The 23,975-nt window shown below is 45.7% G+C and overlaps 2 protein-coding genes across 3 annotated transcripts in view; both read left to right on the top strand.

Moving 5' to 3' along the window:
- The window catches only part of ARL15 (ARF like GTPase 15), a 366,563-nt gene that overhangs the window by 324,584 nt on the left and 18,004 nt on the right, over positions 1 to 23,975 (top strand). The window lies entirely within an intron of this gene.
- Positions 17,039 to 18,608, top strand: LOC311608620 (acyl-coenzyme A thioesterase 13-like). Its single transcript, XM_084801173.1, is given in 3 exon segments — positions 17,039 to 17,596; positions 17,599 to 17,622; positions 17,625 to 18,608. Coding segments are annotated over 3 exon segments (429 nt in total). The 5' UTR covers positions 17,039 to 17,388; the 3' UTR covers positions 17,822 to 18,608.

Raw genomic sequence — 23,975 nt, forward strand, 5'->3', positions numbered from 1 at the left:
TCTGTAGGCAGTCATTTTTACATGCTCAGAATTTCTCACCAAACAGCGGCAGCAAGTCCTCTCTACTCTGAGGCAGTTTCCCCAAGATCTAAGAATTCTGCATTTATCTTGCATCTTCTGCAGATGAATCCAGTACAACGGAAATCAAAGGCTCTCGTTATATGTGCTATGTTCTGTAGCAACAAATAAAACATTATAAAGAGTTAAGTAGCACTCCTTGGAGAAGAGTTTTTCCTACATCAGCTAAACACCGCATGCCCCGTCCCTTACCAAATTTGTTATTAAATGGCTCCCTTGATTTTAACAGTCACGAAAAGCCCCTGGTGAAAACTTGATGACCTCCTTTTCATAAAAATTGTCAGAATGAAAAGAAAACAAAAATTTTTTTTTTTTACTAATCTGGACTGATTTGGGGTTAGAGCTCAAGGGAGTCTGCCTACACGACACTCATGTATGTAACCTTGGGAATAGTCAGAACTTAAGTTTAGCCTTTGGGCATTCTGTTTAAGCCAGATTTTGGAAACTCCCTTACAGATGTTATTGTAAAAAGATGTTGTATCGGCCATCATCTACTCAAACCGAACTAAGCAACTTGAAAGAAAGCACGAGCTCTCATTCCGAGGAAGCTTTAAATTCCGTCGGTCCACAAGCAAAGCGTCCCAGTACTTTGCAATGTTTTTATGTGATCTTTACCGGTGAAGGGGAAAGTTTCTTCTGAGGGCCTAATGGGATGGCTCAGTCAGCAAACTCAGCATGAGGAACTAAGTTCGACCCCTAGCACCCACACAAAGGCCAGTGGCGTAGGGGCATACCTATAACTGCAGGGCCATTGGAGCCCTGGGTCTGGCCGGCCGGCCTAGCTGGACAGGCAAGCACCAGGTTTCATGAGAGATCTGTCTCAGAAGCTCACGTGAAGAACAATTGAGAAAAGTGCTCAGTATTAACTCGTGACCTCCACAAGCACACACACACATCTATTATGTATGTGCACATGTGCTCACACACGTGAACATGCGTACCATACCCCCCCCAAATGTAAGTTTTCTCTACATATAGGTATATGTAAATAAATAGTTGTCCTAGAGGCACTTTGGACATAACAGCATTTTCCTTTTTGAGGCTGGAAGGGCGACTCTTCCTGAGAACCCAAATTCTGTTTCCAGCACCTACATGGCAGCTCACAACCGCCTGTAACTCCTGTCCTAGGGGCTCTTGGTGTCCTTTTCCAGCCTCCATGTACATCCTAGCAAGACACCTACACATGTAATTTTTTTTAAAAAATTTATTCAGAAAAAAAAATAAAAATAAAAAATTTATTCAGTTCTTTATCAACCATAACACTGAGTCTACAATGGTATGTTTTAAGTTTGTGTCCTTCTATGGTAAGTCCTTTTAGGGCAGATAAGATGGCTCAGAAGTGATGACACATGCTCAGAGTCCGATCTCTGGAACCACATGGAAAGAAAACTTAATTCCCCACAAACGTCCCCCGACTCTCACATGCACTCACGCACACAGAGATATGTAAGTGAAACATTGTAAAACAGCTTAGAATAAGTTCTTTCCCGTGAAGCCTGGCTTTGTGCGACGCTGAGGCCCACTCGGCTGCTCCTCCTCGGTTGTCTGTACAAAGTGCCCAAGCCTCATCTTTGTAATCATGGTCCCGTTGGCGTCATTGTCTCGGTGGTTTACTCTGCACCCAGGGCCTTCGGTGGACCTAAGGCTGACACTGCTCAACGTTACCTGTAACTAGCACAGCGGCGAAGGATGATAAAGACCCCAAATGTTGGTATAGCCCACCCCAAATGTTGGTATAACCCACTTGCAGCTTCCAAATTTGGCCAGAACTTTTGATCAAGGCACAAGAGTCTTCCAGAGCGTTTATAATTTTTGTAAGATCATTTCACTGGCATAAATCCATGCCTCAACCCAGATGGTCAACTACTTACCAAGGTTTCTTTGGGTTTTGTTTATTTGTTTTTTTAACCCTTTTTTCCTCCTTGCTTCCTTGCTTCCTTCCTTCCTTGCTTGCTTGCTTGCTTGCTTGTCATTTAGAAAGTTTGGGCCTGGAAATACTAGGTCCATCTTGTTACTGGTCTTTGTGCCAGAGGCAAAAGCCATTGGCAAAGTTCTTCTAAGCAGAGGAGAGCTGTTGGCAGGCCAGGACTTGTGGGCGTTGCTTAGTTCCGCTTGGTTTCTACTCCCGTGGGGGAGTTCATATCCAAAGCATTTTAAGTTTAGTTTTCTCCTGCCTCCTCTCACCCTCGGCAAAAACACATGTTTTCTGCATTCTTTGTCCTGGCTCTCCTTTACAAAGCTGAAGTTCCTCTCCTTGCACAGATTTGATTCATTGGAACATATTTGTACTTACATTGAGGTTCGTTGGTTTGTTTTTGTAATGGGATGTTATCAAGGCATAAAGGCTACCCCCTCTTATCTTCCAAATGAACACAAACACCAAAATTCAAAGTCCACCAAAGTGTGGACCACTTTCCAGGAACCCTGCATCATATAAAACAAGGAACTTAAATGGTAGCCTAAGGCCACGCGTGGCTTAGGGTGGGCTTGACCTATCCAAAGCCCACGTACCTAGGAAAGATGGGAGACCGACCAAACACAAACCCACTGAAAAATAGCAAATTAACATACATACCGCTTGCCTCCTGAGGATGGGACAGAGTATATTGTAGTTAGAGGAAAGACTGCATTTGGGAAATTTTCCCCTAAACTTTTAAAATAATGAAACATGTTGTTAATGCTATGCACTGATAACATGTGCTATATATTAATATGTAGCTTCTTGTAAGTCAGATTTAATTGGGACTTTGTAAGTATTCATAGGGTTCGATCCTAAGCTGAGTTGTGGTGAGTAAAACGCATTTCATGCTTTTATGTTTCCCTCTACTCTTGCTGGGGACATATTTGTTATCACGAATCCTTCCCGATTACAAATAAAGAACTGGTGAGTCTAGTACTGAAATTCCATGTGGAGTCTGTGCTGCAGTCCTGCCACTGAGGTATACTGCCAAGCTAGACTGCATTTATGTAGACTGTTATGTAGACATTTTAATTTTCTAGACTAGCTAACCGCTTGCCTAGTGTAAAACCCTTTGCAGCTTGAGCATCCAGATTACAGCAGATATCTGAGAGGAAACAGGGGCCTTTCTGAATAGCCTGGCTTTTTACAGAAAGTGTCTTCTGTCCTCGGCACCTACATTAGATGACTGCTGAAGTATTCGCCAGGGATACCAACAGTCTCGCGTGTGGTCTTTACTGACTTAGCTTCAGATTGTCTCTGACCCCAAAACCAAGGCCTTCGGCCGACTGTGGATGTAGGGCAAGTGACGTCTCTTTAATTTGAGCAGTGCTGCTTTTCCACATTTGCCTCTGCTGGTGTCTTAACCGCTGGCCCTTAACATAAAACTCCCATGTAAAGTATTTGGTTCCCTGTTAGTATTTAATATAAAATGGGCTTTGAGAAAATGGACCAGCTTATCCTGGAACAGACTGTGAAGAAAGAGACCGCTCCAAGTTAGGAGCAGGTGTGCCCACGGCTAAACTCTTAGATTCCTGGGGCGCAGGGGTTGTTTTGGTTTTGTTTTCCTTTTCCACATTAGACCTTCATACTCTGTTTGTGTTCTATCACACTCAGCCTGCGTGTGTGCAAGTGCACATGTGTGAGTACGCGCGCGTGTGCACACCATATGTGTGCATACCACCAATATGGTATGTAATTCTTGATTCTTAAGGCAGGACCTTGAGCTTTACAGAACTCCCATTGAAGGGAAAATATTTACCCCTCTGCCCTCGCGCTGCCCCTGCTTCTGTCTCACCAGTCTGCATGCTTTTGTGTATTTGTATGTTTTGAGTTTATTCCCTATCTGGAATGCTTATCTTAACAAGAAGAACTTAGCGGTCTGATAACCGAGACCTAGAGAACTGTTTCCTTTGAGTTCATAAAAACTTTAAAGATGACCTTTCCTGTGTCTTCTGTATTTATTTCTGTTACAGAAGAATGAAGCTCCAAAAACAAAGTTACAGTAGTTTTTGCTGAAGGCTGAATCCGTGGGTCCTGTTTAAACTGGCAAAATCATTAGACTTTAAGTGGCCATCCAAGTTCTCGTGGGCGTTTGGATGACACCCTTTTTTTACAGTAGAAGTCGTTTCGTTCTGAGTGTGAGGCAGGCACTGGTGCGAGCCATGGGTCTTGCGTGGTGATGGAAGAGGCTGTGCGGGGCCTTCTGTGAACTCGGGTGAGATTACATCGTTTCCTCCCAGGACCAATCACCAGGCAGCCGCTTCCTGGAACAGCAAGGGCCTGGTGATCGCTTTTTCACCATTACCCCGTAAGTCCACTAAGGGAGAAGGAAGGAAACTGAGGAGGACAGAGGGGATGAGGAGTGAGGAAGATCAGAGAAGGCATCAGTGATCATGTATATAACTTAGGTACCTGGCTCCGTTTGTTTGTAAAAGGCCTTCAGAGTTCTTTCTGGATTTATGCCTCACACTTACAAAGGGTATTTGGCGAAGTCTCACCCTTCCTTTAACCGGAAGTGATCTGCTGGGCCTAAGCCTTTATTTATTCACACTTTGCCCAAGTGCCCAAAACTAGGAGTAGCTGAAGGCTCCCTGTAGAAGGACCACAGCCAGACGAGTGGCAGACTTCCCGCCAGCAGGCTTATATTAACTTTGCAAGTAAATAAGTTCAATGCAAGTTTTCAACCTAAAGTCCTGCCCTCACTTTAGTATCTGAACCAGCTAAGAAACCACGTCATCCCCGTCTCCCCCCCCCCTTTTTTTTTTAATTTTTTCATTCAAAGTTCTCTTCCAAGTTTAACTTAATGAAAGGCTGATCTCAAAGCCTGTATCCTCCACAAAGTGCCCAGGAACATTAGACACCAACATCCGCCTGTCCTGGTGCTGAGAGCGAGACTGGAGGCCAATCAGTGTCCAGTTACAGCACTATGTCTCTGCAGGACGAGGTCCCAGCCGAGTGTTCAGTGTGCGGCCTCTCTGCCTAATCCGTACAGTATTGTCATCATCATGAATGAGGCAACTGAAGCTCAGGTGGTGAAGTGACCAAGGTCATGTGGCCAACAAAGAGCAAGCCAGGATTCAGATGAAGACTATAAGGCTGTAAGAGACAGCCCTGTGTTGCCCTAGCCCTCATTCAAGCCAGACGTTTTTGGCCCTTGATGTTGACGCCTTCACTAAGTGTACTTGTTCTTCTATCTTCTGTGTTGTGTAACTGTACACTTTTTTATTTATGTAATTAATTTATTCAGATTACATCTCAATTCTTATCCCATCCCTGGTATCCTCCTGTTCCTCCCTCCCGCTGTCACCCTATTCCCCTCCCCTATATCTGTGACTGAGGGGGACCTCCTCTCCCACTAAATAGTCATAGGCTATCAAGTCTCATCTTGGTAGCCTCCTTTTTCTTTCTCCGCCAAAACTAAAGAAGCCTCTTGTCTGTACTGTTTTTCAGCGAGCACAGCATAGTCCCAGACACGTATCTGTGCCCAGCGTTTGGAGCACTGTGCTGGATTGAGACAGGAAGTGCTAAAGGTGAGAGAGGGAAACCCAAGAAGGGCCTAGAAAACTAAATGGTAGAAGAGACAGCAGTGGTGAAAAGGAGCTGGAGTCAAGGACCAGTATCTCACCGGAAGTAACGGAGAAATGATAAGCATTTATGGAGAAGAGTTTGCAGCTGAGAGGAAAAAAAGAGAGAATGTGTTCATATGTCCGTGTCTGTCTGTCTTATCACTAAATCACATTTATAATTTGGCAAGGCCAAGCTTTGAGGAGAAAGTGGACAGAAATATGCTAGACAGGCAGGAGAGGGAGGTCAGGGCTCCATCCTTGAGAGACTTAGAGCTAATGACGATCTCAAGAGACAAGGATTTAGAAACACGTCGGATGCCAACACACCATAGGCTAGTGGCCTCACTGCAAGCTGGGAGAAGGTGGGGGTCGGGTGGCACTAGTGGCACAACTACATGAATGCATGTAGCGTTACTGATCACCTAGGGGTGAACCTATGGCACAGGTGTTTACCACAGGGACAGCAAGCTAATTGAAAGGTATTGGGGTAACAAAGGCAGATAGACTTTACGACCGTAGTTGACTCAAGGTAGGAACAAGTGGTTTATCCCATTAGGTCAGTGCTTTCAGGCAGGGTATGTTCTATTCCGGTTCTGCTTACTATGGTAGGGAATTTTCCATGTCCTGTGAAAGGATTATTTTTTTCTAGAAAATCTTCACATGGGTCCAGATGTAACATCTTCAAACAAGGCAAAGAAGAGAGTGAAAGAGCACTGGGGCCGGGGAATAAGTCTCCTAGAGCTAGCTGTGCTCCATCCTGAAGGCTTTCCTACACGGTGTTAGTTTCAGCCGAATTGTTACTTCAGTAGAACAAAGCCAGCTAGTCCCCCGCCTCTGTGACATGACACCCTGGCCCCGAGCAGCCTGGTTGCTGTGTAGAGCTGGGGAAGGGACAGGTGTAGCAACTTTGAACAGGAACAAAAAAGAGCAGTATTGTGGAGCAGGCCACAAGAAGAAAAGCAGGGAGGCTGAACATTAGGAACCAGGCTCACGCCCCGAGCCTCCCAACCTAGCCCTGGCTTTGCTCACGTTACCCACCTGGGTCTGGTGTCCCTGGAGCTGCTGAAGGGAGACAGACACCCAGGAGGGACGATTTCTAAGTCGAGCCCCCTTCTGGCTTGAAAATTCTGGCCCTAAGAATACCTTTTCCATATCAGTTCTTTGGAACGAGTCTTATTTTCAACCCCATGTAAACGGTTTTAAGATGCTGTTTGGAATAATTAAAGTAACACCAAGAAGGACTCTGAAGAGTAATCAGCCGGATTGTGAATATCTCCCATAAGGCCGTTTGTGCGACAATCTGCTGAAAAAGAAATTTAAGCTAATAAAAGTAAGAGAGAAATACCAAGCGAATGCCTTTTGAGAAAGCTACAGAGCATCCCGGCAGCTTTCCAGACACCGAGGCCCAGGCTGCTCCCCAGCTGCTGCTCAAGGTGCGTCTGGGCTTTGCAAAATCTGACACAGCATCGGACAAATACCTTCCTCCCGACACTTTTATTGGAAGTCATAACCTAACACCAGGAAGGGAACGCATAGTCATGTCTCATTTGTCGCCAGTGTTCTGCCTTCTGCATGAAACTTCCCACTGGGTCCTTTTCAGCTAAGATCTAAAACTGTGGGTGCAAATGGTGTAGGTATCTTTTAACTTTTCAATTTAGGCAGTGCTCCCCTGGCCTGAGAAACGATCACACTTTTAAAAAGAAAACCCGTTATAAAACTGGCAACCGAGTGTGTGTCGCTGTTGTTGTTTTGCCCCATTATATACCAGATTTTTGTTTTGACATGGCTAAGAATGTGCCAGAAATGAAAGACTGTCTCGCTGGAGGTTCCTATAACATGAGTTGTCCTGCTCCAGAAAGCTGTGTGTATTTGGCAGCTTCCAGCATGTATAATTCATCTCCAGCACTCAGAGATCTTTTTACCAACTTGCCTTTCACGAGGGTTGGGGCAGGGAGCAGCCAGCCCCTCAGACGCATCCGCATCCTAGTCTACACAGATGTAACATCTTACAATCTTCAAAACCGAGTCACAAGTACAAGCCGGTCTCTAGTTGAGATCGGTGGATCTCTTTCTTCAGGCGTGGGGGGTGGGAGTATGGGGGGGGTGCTTCGTTTTGAGTCCTAGTCTGTCTGACTTTACCCGTGAGAGTGATAAAGACCAGACCTCAACTGATAAAGAGGGGACTGGCTGCCCAAAACATATGCAACCTTAATGTTGCTGTCTCCAAAAGACTTGAGAATATAGTTATGGTGCTGCTTGTTGCTACCAGGCTGTCTCTTATACCAGTCATCAAAATAACTGCTAGTTTCAGTCAGGTCAAATGTATTTTCTTTATAATTTCCCACAACAGTGTCTGTTCTCTGGACATCTGCTAAAAGCCAGCATCTCCAGCGCTTACCTAGTGCTGTCAATGTGCAACGCTCATTAAGAAAGTGACAGTTCCCCTAAGAGAACCCACACCTTTCGTTGCGTTTTCTCCTGTGTTTCTGGCCTGTTCTCTTCCTATGATGTTAAAATGACCTTCCACCTACCACAGGTCAAGGCAGCATTCTGTCCTTGCGGATCACTACACGTGTAGCAGCTGGTCAAGTGTTGAACTGTCAGTCCATCCCGTGGAGGCCCACCTTGTAGTGGCTGGACACGACTTCCCCCAAGACCTGTTAAAGTTCCACAACCTATGAGAGAACTCCTGACTTATAGGAACCATCTAGAGTCATATAGTAGCTATTCCACCAGCCTCCATTTTAACTGGCTAGGGTCAGTGCTGTTACCTGCGTCAGCATCTCATCTGTTCCCTTTATATCAGGCATTATCTGCACATGAGACTTCTACGAAAGTGGTTCCTCCAAGCTGTGAGAGTCATTGACGTTGTCTCTCAAAGACCTTCCAGCACCCTGTGAGCTAAGACAGGACAGGGATCCTTTCTGTTGAGATGCCAGATTCCTTTCTTTCTGTCCCAGGACATGGACCTGGTCTGTGCTCTCATCTTGTTGGGCACATGGACGAGGATGGGTATTGTTGACTGAGCTTGCAGCACCGTGCGCAGGCTTCAGACGTAAGAAGGAAAGGACTGGAATTTGGAGGAATGTATGAAAGAAGCTCACCCAGGGGCTCATCAGAAGTCCTGATAAGGCTTTCTCTTCTCCGAGCGGCTGGATGCGCCAGTCAGGCCCCAGTAAGCCAGCGGTCAGAAGTACTTAACTGAGCAGGAATTGCTGGATCCAGCATGCCTGAAACATATAAAAAAAAATGTTCTTATTGTGCTGTGTCCGTAATGCTGGGTTCTAGAACAACACCAGAACTTTATTTTAAAGTAGAGGTTTGAATGGCTGAAAATTAAGGAGCAGTATGATGTGACACAGTGGTTTTGAAGAGCCCCGCCCTTGCCTCATGCACGCTGACACTGTAGGCTCGGCTTTCATGTTGTATGAGCAGCACATCACTCTGAAACTGTCTGGAAAAAATCAACCTGGGATAACTTTTGAGTATGAAGTGTTCTAGTTCCTGGAACCCTGGGAGTTTGTGCCCACACAGTGAAGTAGCTGTTAGCAGGGCTGCTCGCGTAAGGATGGGGTTTCCAATAGGACCGGGCAGGGCTAGGCATCCTGTTCATCCTGTCAGCTGTTTGTCTCGGGGTGAGTGACTTAACCTCTCTATGAGCCTGCCTTGTATGTGAGTCAAATTCGGGGGATAATGTCTAACAGGGTGCTGAGGAAAGCTAAGTGTCTGTATTGGCTTGAGTAGCATACATTAGCATATAGCCCACAGTCTCAGTGGCGTTCCACTATGTCACCTCAAAGTCCAGTATGAGGGAGGGACACTTGTTATCCAAAGATCTTGATACTTTACATCTTACGGTGCTCTCCTCTAGGTCCTACTTTTGAAGAGAACAAAGACTGTGCACTCAAAAGGGGGACACATTCCATGGGGGTGACCCAAACCGGAAATGGTCCTTAACATTTATCCTCCATTCCCAAGACTGAGGGCCTGGCCAGACCCAACCATGGGCGCAGGCCGTGAGATGCAATGTTGCCTTTTGCCCTAGAAGAGAAGGCTCACTTGCAAGGTCTGCCACAGTAGTCAAACGTACTTGCCCAGTGTCTGCCACAAAGGTCATAGGCCAAGTAATTTTTTAATTTAAACAATTTCCAGAAGTACTCTTGAACAACTACAATAGCGTTTGCCATTCAGGCAGCAACTCAAGACTACAAACATGTCAGCTCCCTTTTCACTGGAGAGTCGTTTTCCTAAGAGATTTGTTTATTTGGGGGTTTACGTATGAGTGGTTTTCATGTGTGCGGTACCCGTGGACACCAGAATAGGGCAGTCAGTCACCTAGAACTGGAAAAACAAAAAGTCATGAGCCTCCCTTGTGTGCGTTGGGAACCAAATCTGGGTCCTCTACGAGGGTAGTGTGTGCTCTTAACCACAGAGCCATCTCTCAAACCCAGGGCGGGTGGGCTATTTTTTTTTTTTTTTTTTTGCACAAAAGAGCAAGAACATAAATTATGAAAGAAAACTAAGCAAGATACACAGAAAGCTGGAGCCAAAACAAAACAAATATCCTGTGAGGCCCTTTCTTCTTGCCCACAGCTATACCTATGCCTTGTATTCATGGGGAGAAGGTGATCTAAGTTTGGGCTGTTTTACAACAAAATGAAACAATAAATTTAGTATGACAGCCACCCAGCCCCCCACCCTCCAAAATATTTGAAATTAGTTGCAGAAAGGAAAGATTGCTCAGTGCCCTTCTGGTGAGATTTTTGTCTTTAACAGCAGCAGCAGCAAGAATTCTGTGTAAGGAAAGAAGCAAGTTGAGAAAACTCAAAAAAAAAAAAAAAAAGAAAGAAAGAAAGAAAAAGAAAAAGTCATCTGTGTTGTAAGTCCCAGATTCAAGTCCCAGCTCTCTGAGAAGAAGCCGTATTTGAGCAGCCGCTCGGTGGGACGCTCACCTGACTTAAGACCCTCCTAAGCGTCTTCAAGCACAGTTCTCATTTCCCCACTTAAAAAAAAAATTAGGGAGCAAAAGACGTTGGCCGCCTTGTCCAGAGTTCCATGCTTAGAAAATAAAAGAGATCATCCTGATCAAGATGAGATGAGGAACAAAAATTGGGAACGCGAATACCAGTGTCTCCAGTCACTGTCAAAATGAGTGAGATCACACCAGCGAGTAGATGCAAGAGCCCACTGTTCCATGGATAAACTCCCTTCGTTTCCTCTGACGTCACCGGAGGAGAATATACCATGCCTGTGCCTGCTTCATTCAAGTCTTTGATCTCAGAATCATAGCTGTTTGTTCAAAGTGCACACACAAGTATGCCGTTCCCATCTTCCCTTCTCTCCCTTGAGCTCTCCTCTCCTGCTTTGTTTCACCCCTGCCTCCAGCCCCTGCCCCCATATTAAGGTAGGAAGTGCTAATTTTACTTTGTCTCCTGTTCTTTAGGAGAAAGTAAGCAGATTTCGGGCTGTTCTGCACCCAGTTGGAGTGCTAGGTGTCTTGGCAGACACAGACGATTTCTCTGAGGGACTAGCTTCTCTCACGTTTGTGCATAGGACTGCAAATGCCGAAGGTTTTGCAGACTGTTTCACATTCATCGCAGTGGCTCCCTAATTCCTTCCAAGCCTGGCAGATCTGACCGGGAGGGCTTCCACTGTTTACCCCGCCGTCTATTGGATGACACCCTTGGCACACACCTCTGAAACTTACAGTACTAGAAGTTGCTAAAGAAAACTGTGTGACTGCTGATCTTTGCAATATGGTTCCTGTTTGCACAGAGACTGACAGTCATCTGTAACAAAAGCCTCGATCGGGAGGTGTGAGGAGGCCCGTATCGGGTCCCGTACAGTTGCCAAGGGAGTGCTCACCCACACCTGCTGCTTCTGAGATAGGTTCCTGACAGGCCCCATCCCGAGCTTAGACAGAAGCAACATGAAATCAAAAGCCCCAATGGACACTCAGATCTTAGAAAGCCAGTCAATTGTACATCTACTTGCTCTAATAATGTCACTTTGTAGTTAGAGCATCAATTTGGCTTGGCACTTTTAAAGTTTAATGGACCTTCTAAAGGCGTGCTGGGGTTTTTTTGTTGTTGTTGTTTTTGCTTTTGTTTTTTGCATGTTTACTGTCAGTGTCACCAAAATATGACTTCCATCCTTGAATGCGTAGATCCTGTCCAGCTCCTCAGACTGAAAATACGTTTCAAAAGCGTCATCTGGTTTCAGTCCCTGATGTTCTTCTCCTCAGTAATTCAACTCCTGGACCTCACTTGCCAGATGCCAGTGTCTCGTGCTGGTGTTTCTGGAGAGCCAGATCCCAGAGGCATAGCATTTACGAGTGTGCCAGCCTGCTTGTGCTGCAAAGCCCTGTGGTTGTCCTCCATGTCACGTGCAGAAATTCTGCCACATGTCAGAGCTATCACCTTCCCGTGTTTCCCCTCAGATCCACACTACACGCGTTTGCACGTCTGTGTCAATAGTTCCAAGCACTTCATGCCAGGTACCTCCACAGCGCCTACCTTTCTAAGTCCCCTTGCCTCAGAGACGCCTTTCTGCATTAATCCCTGCTTCATTAGTTGTTAGGCACTTGGTGCCTCGCTTCCTTGGCAGTGGGACAAGCCGAAGCCTCAGCTATGCCTCGGCCATATGTTCTGATGGCATATGCCATGCGATTTCTAAGAATGGGTAACTCAGAGCGTCTTTCTAGTCTCCGTTAAAGATTGATTAGCCTGGGATCTGCAGTGTGTGTGTCAGCAGGATGCTGCCTCATGTCTATTTACCCAAAGTGTTTTGAGGAATGTGGCTTTCATTTTGATGGCACACTCATAAAATATGGAGCAAGAGGGTGCCCCCCCCCCACTTCCCTCCTCTCGCAGGGGAGTTTGACAAGCGAGGGACCCCAGCAGTGTTAAATCCTTCTGGAGACAAGCCTGAGACACTGGCGAAACTGCTTCTGAGCATAGAGAAGCTTCGTCAGAGAGCTGTTCTTCTCAAACCAGACCCTGGCACGGTGCTGCCTCCTGGAGCAGAAAGAGATTTAAGAAAATAAACTATTGACTTTTTTTTTTTTTTAAGGAGTTCTCTTCCCTGCCATGCGGCCCCTGGAACGGCAGTGACGTGTATAGTTTTTAGTTGTTGTGCTCTGTGAAGGCAGAAGCCTTTGTACGTTTGGCCAGTGCCACAGAGTCAGTGCAGGCTCCTGCTATGCACACACTGGCGGTGTCTGAGCCCAGGCTCCCATCTCCGAAGACCAAAACCCTTGTCTACAAGGCTTGCCCGCCTTATCTCTCCTCACACAGGCTTGAGCCGGTGGAGTAATTCTCCATCACATCTTCTGTGCTGAAATTCCTAAGAGAACTTTTTGGTGATTCAGCCTACCGGCATGTTCCACTAATCTTCATATCTGTGGCGCTATCAGAGACACACTTAATGAGTTGCAGCTCTCAAGTAGGTTGCTACAGTCAGGCCTAAAAGGCTTTTTTTTCCCCCCAGGCATTTCCAAAGATCCACTTTCCCTTATCTCCTTAGTTTCAGGGCCTTCTAGAGAACAAATGGCTGGGCCTTTTCCAAAGGGACAGTATTTCCTATCTGGTGCTTTTGTTCCCCCCAGAAAGAAAAGAAAATGAAAACAGTTGTCTTCCTCTAAGAGATTTAATCCACAGCAAACTGAAGCTCGAGGCTCGAGCCCCCTAACCCTCCCCCTCCCCCTCCCCCTCCCCCTCCCCCATAGGCTGTCTCATAGTGTGACCACTGAGCATTGGTGGTTTGTGTTAGAGGTAGGCCACACCAGACCACAGTGGTGAAGGATCAACTGTTGGCATGCTTGAAGAGTTCCCAGGGTGGCCTGTCAGTTCTCTCTGTGTGATGCCTTGTGCCTCCTTGGGATGTTAAGAGCCTTCACGCGCATTTATATGGAGTCTGCCATCTTGCCCTTTCCTTATTCCAAACAAGAATCTCTCCCTTTATTTAGTCAGAATTCTAGGTTAGGACTATGTTTGCTGGCCAGGCTTAGAACTGACACCTTAAAAGGTGTGTGGCTTCCCTTGTTCTAGTTAATACTTTCTTTAAAAAAAAAAAAAATCTAATACTCTGTGTTCTGGGATCTCATTTCCCATTTCTCTTTCTGTTCTACATTTTCGTTCTTCCTGTAGATACAGCCAGGTTGAGTTTTAAAATATTCTCTTAATTAAATCTGTTCTGAGTGCTTTATGAGTTTTAGAACTTCTACTTTAGAATAGATGCCAAATTGGGAAGCAATGGGTGAACACTTAAAGTCAGCCAGCAAGTCAAAAGCCAACTCGAGAACAAAATGGTTGATCTTTCTTCCTCAGCGTGCTGAAATTCAAAGCATATGTCTCATGTTGTCCAGAATGAGATTACTCTTCATGGGCCAGTGTCTTAAAACAATAGAGAATTAAGTGTGATGGTGATATTTTATATTTCTTACAATTATTAATTTTTTTTTATAACTGAAGTAAGCAAACAGGAGCAGCTGGGACAGGAATCTCTTAATGGTTGGTTCATAAAAGTAAAAGCTTATAGAAGCAACAGAGTCTCTCAGAACAGTGTAGATATTGTTAAAACTGTTTGATAACACACTTTAGATTATAGTCTTAAAGGTCATTTTTCTGTTATGTTCTCATAACCTATAGGGCGTAGCAACGCTTGCATGCACCGGTGACTTTCCATATAGATAAATCCCACACACTCCTCAGAGTTGTCATCGTGTACCCTGGCAGTCCGTAAGTCCTTTAAAGCCTGTTTGTCTCTGTCCACAGCACAGTGTGCCTGGAACAGAATGAGGTTCTCAGCAAACTGAATAAATAAAACGAGAGATAAGCCTGCCTGTCTCTGGGGGACATCTTGCATTGCTGTAGCTTGATGCGGCTCGCTCCATGCTCCAGCATCATCGTCCAAAGGGCACGGGCAAGGTGGGGGAGGAGAGGACTACAGTGCTCACCGCCTCTTCCCAGCAGCTGGTTCGGGGAGCCCTCACTGAGCATCTGGCCCACAGGGGTCTTGCTCCACATGTGGGGTGAACCAGGAGAGTGAGAGGCCATGCTTTGTGAAAAGCGCTCTGAGGCCCAGATCTGCCTCCATTCTGGAAATGCGCATTCGGGTGGTGGGACGGAGAAAGACTCAAAGGAGGCGAGGACGTGGGATGAGCAAGCCACTGGTGCTTGAGGGACGAGGGGCGGGGCATCAAAGACAGGAGCTAGACGAGAGCAGGAGGAAGTTCCTGAATGGGTCTGTTGGGGAAGGAGCAGCTGAGGCTGCTGGGAGAACTGGACCAATGAGGAAGATGGCCAACACTCTAAGACACTTGTCAGGGAGAACTGGACCAATGAGGAAGATGGCCAACACTCTAAGACACTTGTCAGGGAGTGGTAGGGCTCAAGCGATTTGCCTAGAGGTGTTTTTAATTAGTGCTTGCTTTCCAAGTCCTAGGAGGGCAAAGTCTTTGTTTTCCCTTTTATTTTTATTTGCATTTGCATTCGCATTTATTGGAAGCTTTCCTCCAAGCAGGCAAAGTGTAGATGGATCATGATGTAGAAACACCAAGCAGAAAGGACAAGGAGAAAGGATAGAGATGGAACGTTCATGTTATATAAGCCCTCCAGAGATGTGACTTTGTGAGGAGGGATTGTGTGCGTGTATATGCACATATATGTGTGTATGTCCCTTAGCCTAGTGTGAATGGCAGCCATGCAGAACTGGAGGGAGAGACCTCCTTAGCTGCAGTGGCTAGAGCAGTGGTGGCATCGCGTCCTCAGCAAACCTGGGCCTCGTAGTGTTGCTGGAGGAGGGGAAGGAGCCTGCACTTCTCCGAGCACTTTATGTCTCTGCAAATGAACTCTGTAAGGTAGGTATTATTCTTTTATTTTCAGGTGTTGTAATAATTATTATTATGCCCTAATTTAGAACCAAAGGCTTAGAGCAGCAAGGAAGGAACTTACCCAAAATTAAATATCTATCTAATAAGCTGTAAAGCGGAAAGTTGAGTTTGGATGGCTCTACCTCTGATCCAGTTAACACTGACGACACTGGACCACCAACCACACGAACGCAAGGGGGGAGGGGACCCTAAAAGAAGCGCCTTGAACAGAGGACACAGGGTTGGTGGACACAGGTGGGTTTGAGGGAGTTGGCTGGATTCCACTTGGCTGGAAAGTTAGAAGCATAAGAACTCTGCAGAAGATGGCCACCCTGTTGTGTGTTAGAGAGCCACAATTCAATTCACAAGGTTTCAGGTCCTTTCTGTCACTGTCTAGTTTACCAGATGGTGTTTCACTGGACTTGTCACATGTGTGTAGCCCATCTTTCATCACTAAAATGTGAAGGCATAGAGTTTGGAATTGTTCTAACTTTCTTCACTCCTGTGTCTTGAGCTCTCAGGAGTGTATCAGGCATGTAGCAAATGTCTGTTTAGTTAAATCCAGGTCACCCAGGGGTCCACAGCCTTCTATCAGTTTCTTCCCTCTTGGGGCCGCATGTCATCTATTGGCAGCCACCAGTGAACCCAGACTGTGTCTCAGGGTCCATCTGCTAGAGTGTCCAGTGTGGCCCTGTGGGAAAGGAGCGGCCTCAGTAGTTGTAAATGAGGAATGCATAGGCAGAAACGTGCGTCTCTGTGTGTACTCCGCTTGGAACGCTATCCAAGATGGGTTCCTTATCTGGATTGATTTTTATTTTATTTTTTAACATGGAAGCTGGGTCTCATCCCAGCATTATTAAGGTGCCTGAAGTTGTTGTGTGCTGTCATTTCATTTTCGGCTTTATTTTTGTTTTAGAGATGGAGCTTCATATAGCCTAGGCTGGCCACAAACTTACTCCTTAGCTGAAGCTGGCCTTGAACACCAGATCTGCTTCCACCTCTCAGATGCTAGTCTTATAGGCTGCTCCACCTATAGCCAGCTCTCTTTTACTGTTTCCAATCACGGCTTTTCGACTGAGAGCCACTGCTTTGTTGGTGGGACTATGTCAGTGTGTCCCGTCAGACAGGCCACATGGCTCACCAGGTCCCACCCTGCTCTGTAGTGGAAAGGGAAGAAAGGCAGAGGTACTAGCTCTGGTGTGGAGTTCACTCTGGCTCCTGCAGCTATGTTGGCTCTCTCTTTGCCCCCTTTTAGGTTTCCCTTCCTCGCCCTGAAGGATGATCTTGGAGTGTTGCTGGAGTTGATGTGGTGTCATTAGAAAATGCCAGGTGACATCTGATAAGGAGAAGATAGAAATGGGCCCCACAGTTAAAATCCCAGCTCTTCAGCAGCAGAGGGTGCAAACTGTGAGCCACAGCAGAGAGAGGGGAAAGCTGATAAAACACTGTACTGAGCGTCATTCGCTTTAAACAAGGCGATTGATCCTTTACACTTTGCACTTTGCTCTATTTAGGTTGTTGGGGGTTTTTTTGTTGTTGTTTTAATTTCTGTAGTATGTAAACACCCGTTCCTAAAATACTCTTCAGTTGAGTTTCTTACATCGACACAACTCTGTTAAAGCTAGGGTCTATACTCTGTAGTAAGAGTGTTGTCGGTTACTTTTTTTTAAGATTTATTCATTTATAATATGTATGAGTGCTCTATCTGCATGTACACCTGCACACCAGAAGAGGTCATCAGATCCCAGTATAGATGGGAGCCACCATGTGGTTGTCAGGAATTGAACTCAGGACCTTTTGAAGAGCAGACAGTGCTCTTAACCGCTGAGCCATCTCTTCAGCCCCTCGTCAGTTACTTTTAAGCTCCTAAAAGAGTAGGACCATGGCGATTCCCGCAGGGCTCATGGCCCACGATGAACAGCTGGACCCAGAAGCTACGGGAAGTAATGAAGGCTGCGTCCAAAGTTCCTGGTTCTGATAGAGTTTTGGAAAAGGTGACAGTTGTCTCGGCTGCTCCTGAGAAAATAATCTGTGAACTGAAGGTGGACGAACAACATACTAATAGGTTGGTCACTCTGCACGGAGGCTTGACAGCAACCTTAGTAGACAGCTTGTCAACCGTGGCCTAGTGTGCACAGAAAGAGGGGCGCTGGAGTCGACATTGACGTGAACATAACGTGCATCTCTCCTACTAAAACAGGAGAAGAAATGCTGCTCACACCATGCATTCTGAAGCCAGGGAAAGCACGTGCATTGGCCTTGGTGGATCTGACCCACAAGGCCACAGGGAAACTAACAACACAAGGCAGACACACAAAACACCTGGGAAACCGAGGGAACAGCTGAGTGGACTGAAGAAGCCCAGCAGTGCTAAGATTCGTGACCAACTTCCTAAAAGAAATTATCAGAACCAAAAAGGAAAAAAAGAAAGAGTTGGACTATCTCAAGACAAGGCTAACAGGAAGGCTTGGTGTGCTCTGCTAAGTGGCCACCGTCAGAGAAGTGGTGACCATGCACCAGTGTTCAAGCCCAGCAGAGACGGCACCTTCCTCATGTGAGTCTGCTCCATTACTTCTTTCTACAAAGACTTGCAAGGGACTTAAGAAAACAGCAATCAAAAAAAGAAAAGAAAAGGAAAGAAACAAGATCAAGATGTAGAACATCCCCCACCGTGTGTTGCTATTTACTGCCCAGAATTTGGGGAGAATAAAAGAGCCAGGAACTCATGATCTCTGACATTGTCCTCATTATAGGAAAAGAGCATAGATTTGTCTTCAGAGGGAAATTAAAAACTCTTACTAGCACAATTCTAAACGTTTTCCTTCCCATTGGAGACACTGAATAATCTAATGAGCAATCCATGACAAACTTTCTCATTCATGGGAATTCTGGGTCCTTTTGTTTGTTTGGTTTTTTGTTTTGTTTTGTTAGGCACAAAATATTGTCAGACTTCTCATATCAAACATAAGCCACAGTGGGATGGAAATCCAACCAATTGAACACCACCAAAGTTAATAAACAATGGCATACCAGTTGGCCGATAAGCAAATGAAAAGATGCCCAACGTCAGTAGTCACCAGGGAAATGCAAACTCAAACCGCTTACAATATGTAATAAATGGTTTAGATGTCTATAGAGCTGGGATCCAGGTAGGGTATAGAATGTGCAGCAACCGAAACTTGTATGTATTTCTTGTGGGAGTGCATAGGGTGTCACTCTGAGCTGAATGGAATTGAGACTCTTGTATTCAAAGAGGTTGTACAGCCTTTAGCAGGCAGAAGACCATACAACACCCTGTAAAGGAAGACCCCGGGCATGGTCCTTTGGATGATTTCCTCTAACCATCCATTCTGCGAAAGGTAGTCTGACAAATTGGAGGGTAGGAGGTCTCATCCCCTGTTGAGGACTGAAGTGCTGGTGCGTCTGAGATGGGAGTGGCCCTCTCGAGCACTAGGGCCTGCTCAGCTGGCGTCTGGCTTTTCACTCACGCAGGTGAAGACCTTGAGGAGTTTGTGTCTGCCTAAATGGTCACGCACCTTCCAGAAATGGGCACATTACTGTAATTTAAATATTATCTATTGACCTAAAATTAGAATCCCCAAAATGTCTATACAAGATTAAGAGCCCGTGTTTCTTTTTTTTAAGTTGCTTTTTTTTTTATTTGATTAATTTACTCAGATTACATCCCAATTGTTATCCCATACCTTGTACCCTCCTGCTCCTCCCTCCCTCCCGTTTTCATCGTATTCCCCTCCCCTATGTCTGTGACCGAGAGGCCCCCCCTCCCCCACTATATGGTCATAGCCTATCAAGTCTCATCCTGGTAGCCTGCTTACCCTTCCTCTGAGTGCCATCAGGCCTCCCCACCAAGGGGAGGTGGTCAAATATGGGGCACCAGAGTTCACATCCGAGTCAGTCCCCGCTCTCCACTCAACTGTGGAGAATGTCTTGTCCATTGGGTAGATCTGAGAGGGGATTCAATGTTTACTGCAAGTACTATCCTTGGTTGGCGCAGTAGTTTGAGCAGAGGCCCTGGAAGAGCCCATGTTTCTTAACTACGATGATTTAAAAGCATCCACAGTTGTTTCTGGCATATGAGTCCATACCATTATGGGAAGGTATCAGCTACTGCTTTCCCGTGGGTCCAGCAAGCTTCTGTTGGGCTTTCTGCTGTGAGGTGGGTGAACATCGTATGTGCCTTCCTGTTGTGTGTCTTGTATTTTGTTTAATCCCCATCCTACTCTTTGGTATATTTGAAAGTATATTTTTTAAATTTAGTAATTACAATGTTTTATCTATATCACACTTCTTTGTCTGTCATGAGGGGAGGGAGAGGAAAGTTAACACTCAGAATATCATAAAACTCCAAGATCCACCTGCACACAGAGCCCACCCAGTCCTGAGCCTTGGCCAGGCTTGGTGCAGGATGTGAAAACTGGGCATTTTTCTGATCGTGTCATGTTTCCTCTGGTTTCAGATGTGTGTGTATAGTACAGATGTAGAGTTTGGAGCCCGCCTCCGGTGTCAAAGCCGATACATCCTCTCTACCAGTGGCTCTCAAGCTTTCTAATGCTGCCACCCTTTAATACAGAGCCCCGTGCTATAGTGACCCCCAACCATGAAGTTATTTCTGTTGCTACTTCATACCTACAAATTATGATACTGTTATGAGTCATATTGTAAATGTCTGATACACAGGATATCTGATATGCTACCGCTATAAAAGGGTTGTTTGACACCCCCCCTCCCAAGGGGTCTGGACCCACAGGTTGAGATCGGCTGCCCTATGCCTTTAGCAAAAGGCAGTGGTCCCCCCTCTTTCCCTTGGGTACTCATAAGCAGGGGAGTAGTCTGACCTGCGGTGATACCTCCTGTGGGGTTGGTGAGTGCGAAGGACCGGTCTGAGGCTGAAGGCACAAAGGACAAGCTCAGAAAATCCGGGTGCGTGGATGTAACATCGTGTTCCGTCCGTGGTGACCCCTGAGCACCGCAAGTCTGAAACAGATGAGTAACTTTTTTTAAAGGAGCGGGGAGGGAGCTGCCTTACATGAAAGAGCTTCCATGGCAATGATATTTGAGACATCTCTAGAAACTCCCACCCGTCCGGCTGTCTCCGGAACACTGTACACAGAGAGCCTTGTCCATGTGTGTGAGGTACCCTTGTTAACCCAAGGAGTAAGGCCACATTAAAGAAATACTAAGACCGCCCTGCCTGTCCTTTTACACAGCCCATTCTCTCTCATCTTCTCCCACCTACCCCCCCCCAAAAAAAAGCCACAGACACATGCACAGAGGTATACACACCCGTGCATGCTTTCCAACGGCTTTGTTCTTAAGCTAGGAGACCAGCACTTATAGATACAGTACGCGTCGGCAAATTGTCATTGCTACAAGGAATGTCTAAGAAAGGCCTTAGCTTTCCCATTTTACAGATTTGAAAACAGATGAATGTAGGGAGTACGGACACAGAGAACAGAGTGCCGAGGCATAGTGGTCGCTTCGTGCTTAAGTAAAACCCAGGTCCCCTGCTGGGAAACCATCCTTCTTGCTAGCCTCACGTGTGAGTACAGTAACCTGGAGAAATCACTGCTTCGTGACATCCAGTTGGTTAATCCCTTCTCTGTCAATCACTTCCATGCAAGCTGAATAGACTATAAATTCACATTTCTGGAGCCACATGGTCAAAATAGCACTTTATATTCAGTGTGAAATTCTTAAAATGAAACCCAGCTGGCAGATGGGAAGAGTTGGCGTGGGGGAACATTGGCTGTGCGAGGGGCTCGCAGTTTCCCAGAGTGCTTTCTGGGCTTTAAGCATCTATGATGCAGCACAAATGAGTCTCCTTAACCTGGACTGTGTGTCTAATTTGTAATGCTTCATAAAAAGAAAAAAGCCCCAAGAAGCACGCGCGGGCCTCGCCTGCAGAGAAAATGTGCACATTCAGACAACCGTTCTTTCAGTTTTTTCATGAGCGCTAGCTAATAAAGTACATCTTTTTGGTGCTTGGAATAACTCCTGGCCTTAATAACTTAACGTGTGAGAGTGCAAAGAGCTGGCTCGTCTCTCGTGTGTCTCCACCTCCGTGCAGAACTCCTGCCCGGGCTCGTCGGCTTCTTCAGCTTGCACGTGCTGTGCTGTCCTCACGCTGGGTAGGAGGTGTCATCAGTCCCTGTCATGACCAAGCCAAGGCCCCCAGCCTCCAGCAGGATGCTTGCTCTGACCGTTTACTTCTTGTGACTCTTGCTTCCCAGCAGAAGGGGACCAAAGAGCAGTACAGTCTGCGGCCAGGTTGCTGCAAGTCTGCCATCTGCGGCACTGCGTACGAAGTCAGACGCAAGCATTTCAGCAGCTGCAAGAGATTTCAGACTTCCCAGATGTTTGATGAGGAGAGAGGGGGGGGGAGGGAGAGGGAGGGAGGGAGGGAGAAAGAGAGACAGAGAGAGAGAGAGAGAGAGAGAGAGAGAGAGAGAGAGAGAGAGAGAGAGAAGACTCCTATGTTGTGTTTAACTACTACTAAGAAATGTGCAGCAGGCTTTGTCGGTCTGGATGGAAAGCTGGTAGTCAAGTAAGAAAGAATGCAGTTTCTCAAATACAGATTTCTCTAAACCCACATATTTTTTTTCATGTGAAAGAATAGATTATAAACGGGCACCCAAAGTTTGCAAATCTGTTTCAAGAACCTGAGTGCAAGTCCTTTATGCTAAATATGATAATTAAAAAAAAAAAACAAGGTATGGGGTAACTCCTAGTCTGAAGCTAGCATTTGTGAGCCTGTGCCATTATATGTCACTTCTGTGCGTTCGTGTATGTTTCCTTCGCATTGACGCCCGCCCTGTAACTTTAAGAAACTGACACTAGGTACAAACTGTCATTTTCTTGTGCTGGCATCTAGTAGGTTTAATTTTCTAGCCATATCATAGGATCATCGCTTTGCAAATGGAAAAGTCAATATGAGAAGTTTAAGAAAAAACACTGTAATCATTTCAAAGTACTATCTAGTACTATGCTTTAAAGCACCAAAATCTCCTGGCCCCTCAAGAACCCAAAGCATGGGTGCCGATGACCCAAGGCGTTGCTTAAGAAAAGCATGGGGCATTTCATTGATATCTTCTCATTCTGTTCCTGGGTCCAAAAAAATAGTCATAAGTTCTAGTTAGAAAATACCATTTCAAGGCCAAGCAGTGGTGGCTCACGCCTTTAAGCCCAGCACGTAGGAGGCAACGACAAGTGGATCTCTGTGAGTTCAAAGCCAGCCTGGTCTACAGAGTAAGTTCAGGACAGCCAAGGTGACACAGAGAAACCCTGTCTCAAAAGAAAAAACAAAAACAAAAACAAAAAGCAAAAAACCAACAACACAAGGAAACACTATTTCAAGTTCATTCAGGCTTATTAAGCATTTACTAAAGCACTATTCATTTGTAAGACATATTTATAGATGTGACTGTTTCTAAGGAAACTGTCATTGTATGAGTATGTGTGAGTGTGGGTCTGAGCATTTTAATTTCATTTACTTAGACTTTCCTCCAGCAGAGGATGGGAGGTGAGAGACGGGAGTATTGATTCTGACAGTGGACATGTTTTCCTATAGCACTCGGCACCTCAGACTGCATGAGTGTTAATGACTTCCCCTCCGAGAGAGCGTTTGATTCAGGCATGATGAAAAGTGTGGTTGGCAGTCGAGAGCTGTGAGGACACAGCAGCCCACTGGCCTCGTCTCAATTGATAGTCGAGTGTGGGCACTGCTGGGTGTGTGATCAGTAAAGCCCTTGCTTGCTTTCCCAGTGCTGAGGGGAGATGGGGGGGGCAAGGAAAAGAAAAATAATTAGTTAAAATTAGGAAGTTACTCTAACTAGCGTATTTTAACTTAAATATACAAATGACACGATCTTTTCCTTGTTTTTTTTTTTTCCTCTTTTTGATTATTTTTTGTTTTGTTTTTTCAAAGACAGGGTTTCTCTGTGTAGCCTTGACTATCCTGGAGTTGCTTTGTAGACCAGGCTGGCCTCGAACTCACAGAGATCCACCTGCCTCTGCTTGCCTCCCAAGTGCTGGAATTAAAGGCGTGCACCACCACCACCCGGCTGACACTAGTCTTTTCATATTGGGTCAAGGGGTTTTCTTGAATGTTTGGCCACCAATATGAGTTCTGCATTCTGTTTCCAATACTGTATAGAGCATGGCCATTCTCCTCTGATGTTCAGCTTTCTGTTTATTTAAAATAGAACCATGAGGTAAACACACTGGAAGCAATCTTCCCTCCTAGTCCTTTATCAGTTTTGGAAAACATATTACTGAAACGTAATTCAATAGCAGTTTGTTCTCAGTAACTTGGCTTTATTAAGTTCTTTGAATACCTTCCATTTAATTTTTCATAGAACTAGGCATTATCTTTTCGAGTTTATATTTCATCTGCTGGCATCACGTTAATTAAGCTACTTTATGATAAGAGCAAATATGATTGCCATGAGAATTGTGAAGCAACTTGGGAGCAGCCATGGTA

This window comes from Acomys minous (genome assembly GCF_964271855.1).
Source record: "Acomys minous genome assembly, chromosome: 11".
NCBI classification, from domain to species: Eukaryota; Metazoa; Chordata; class Mammalia; order Rodentia; family Muridae; genus Acomys; species Acomys minous.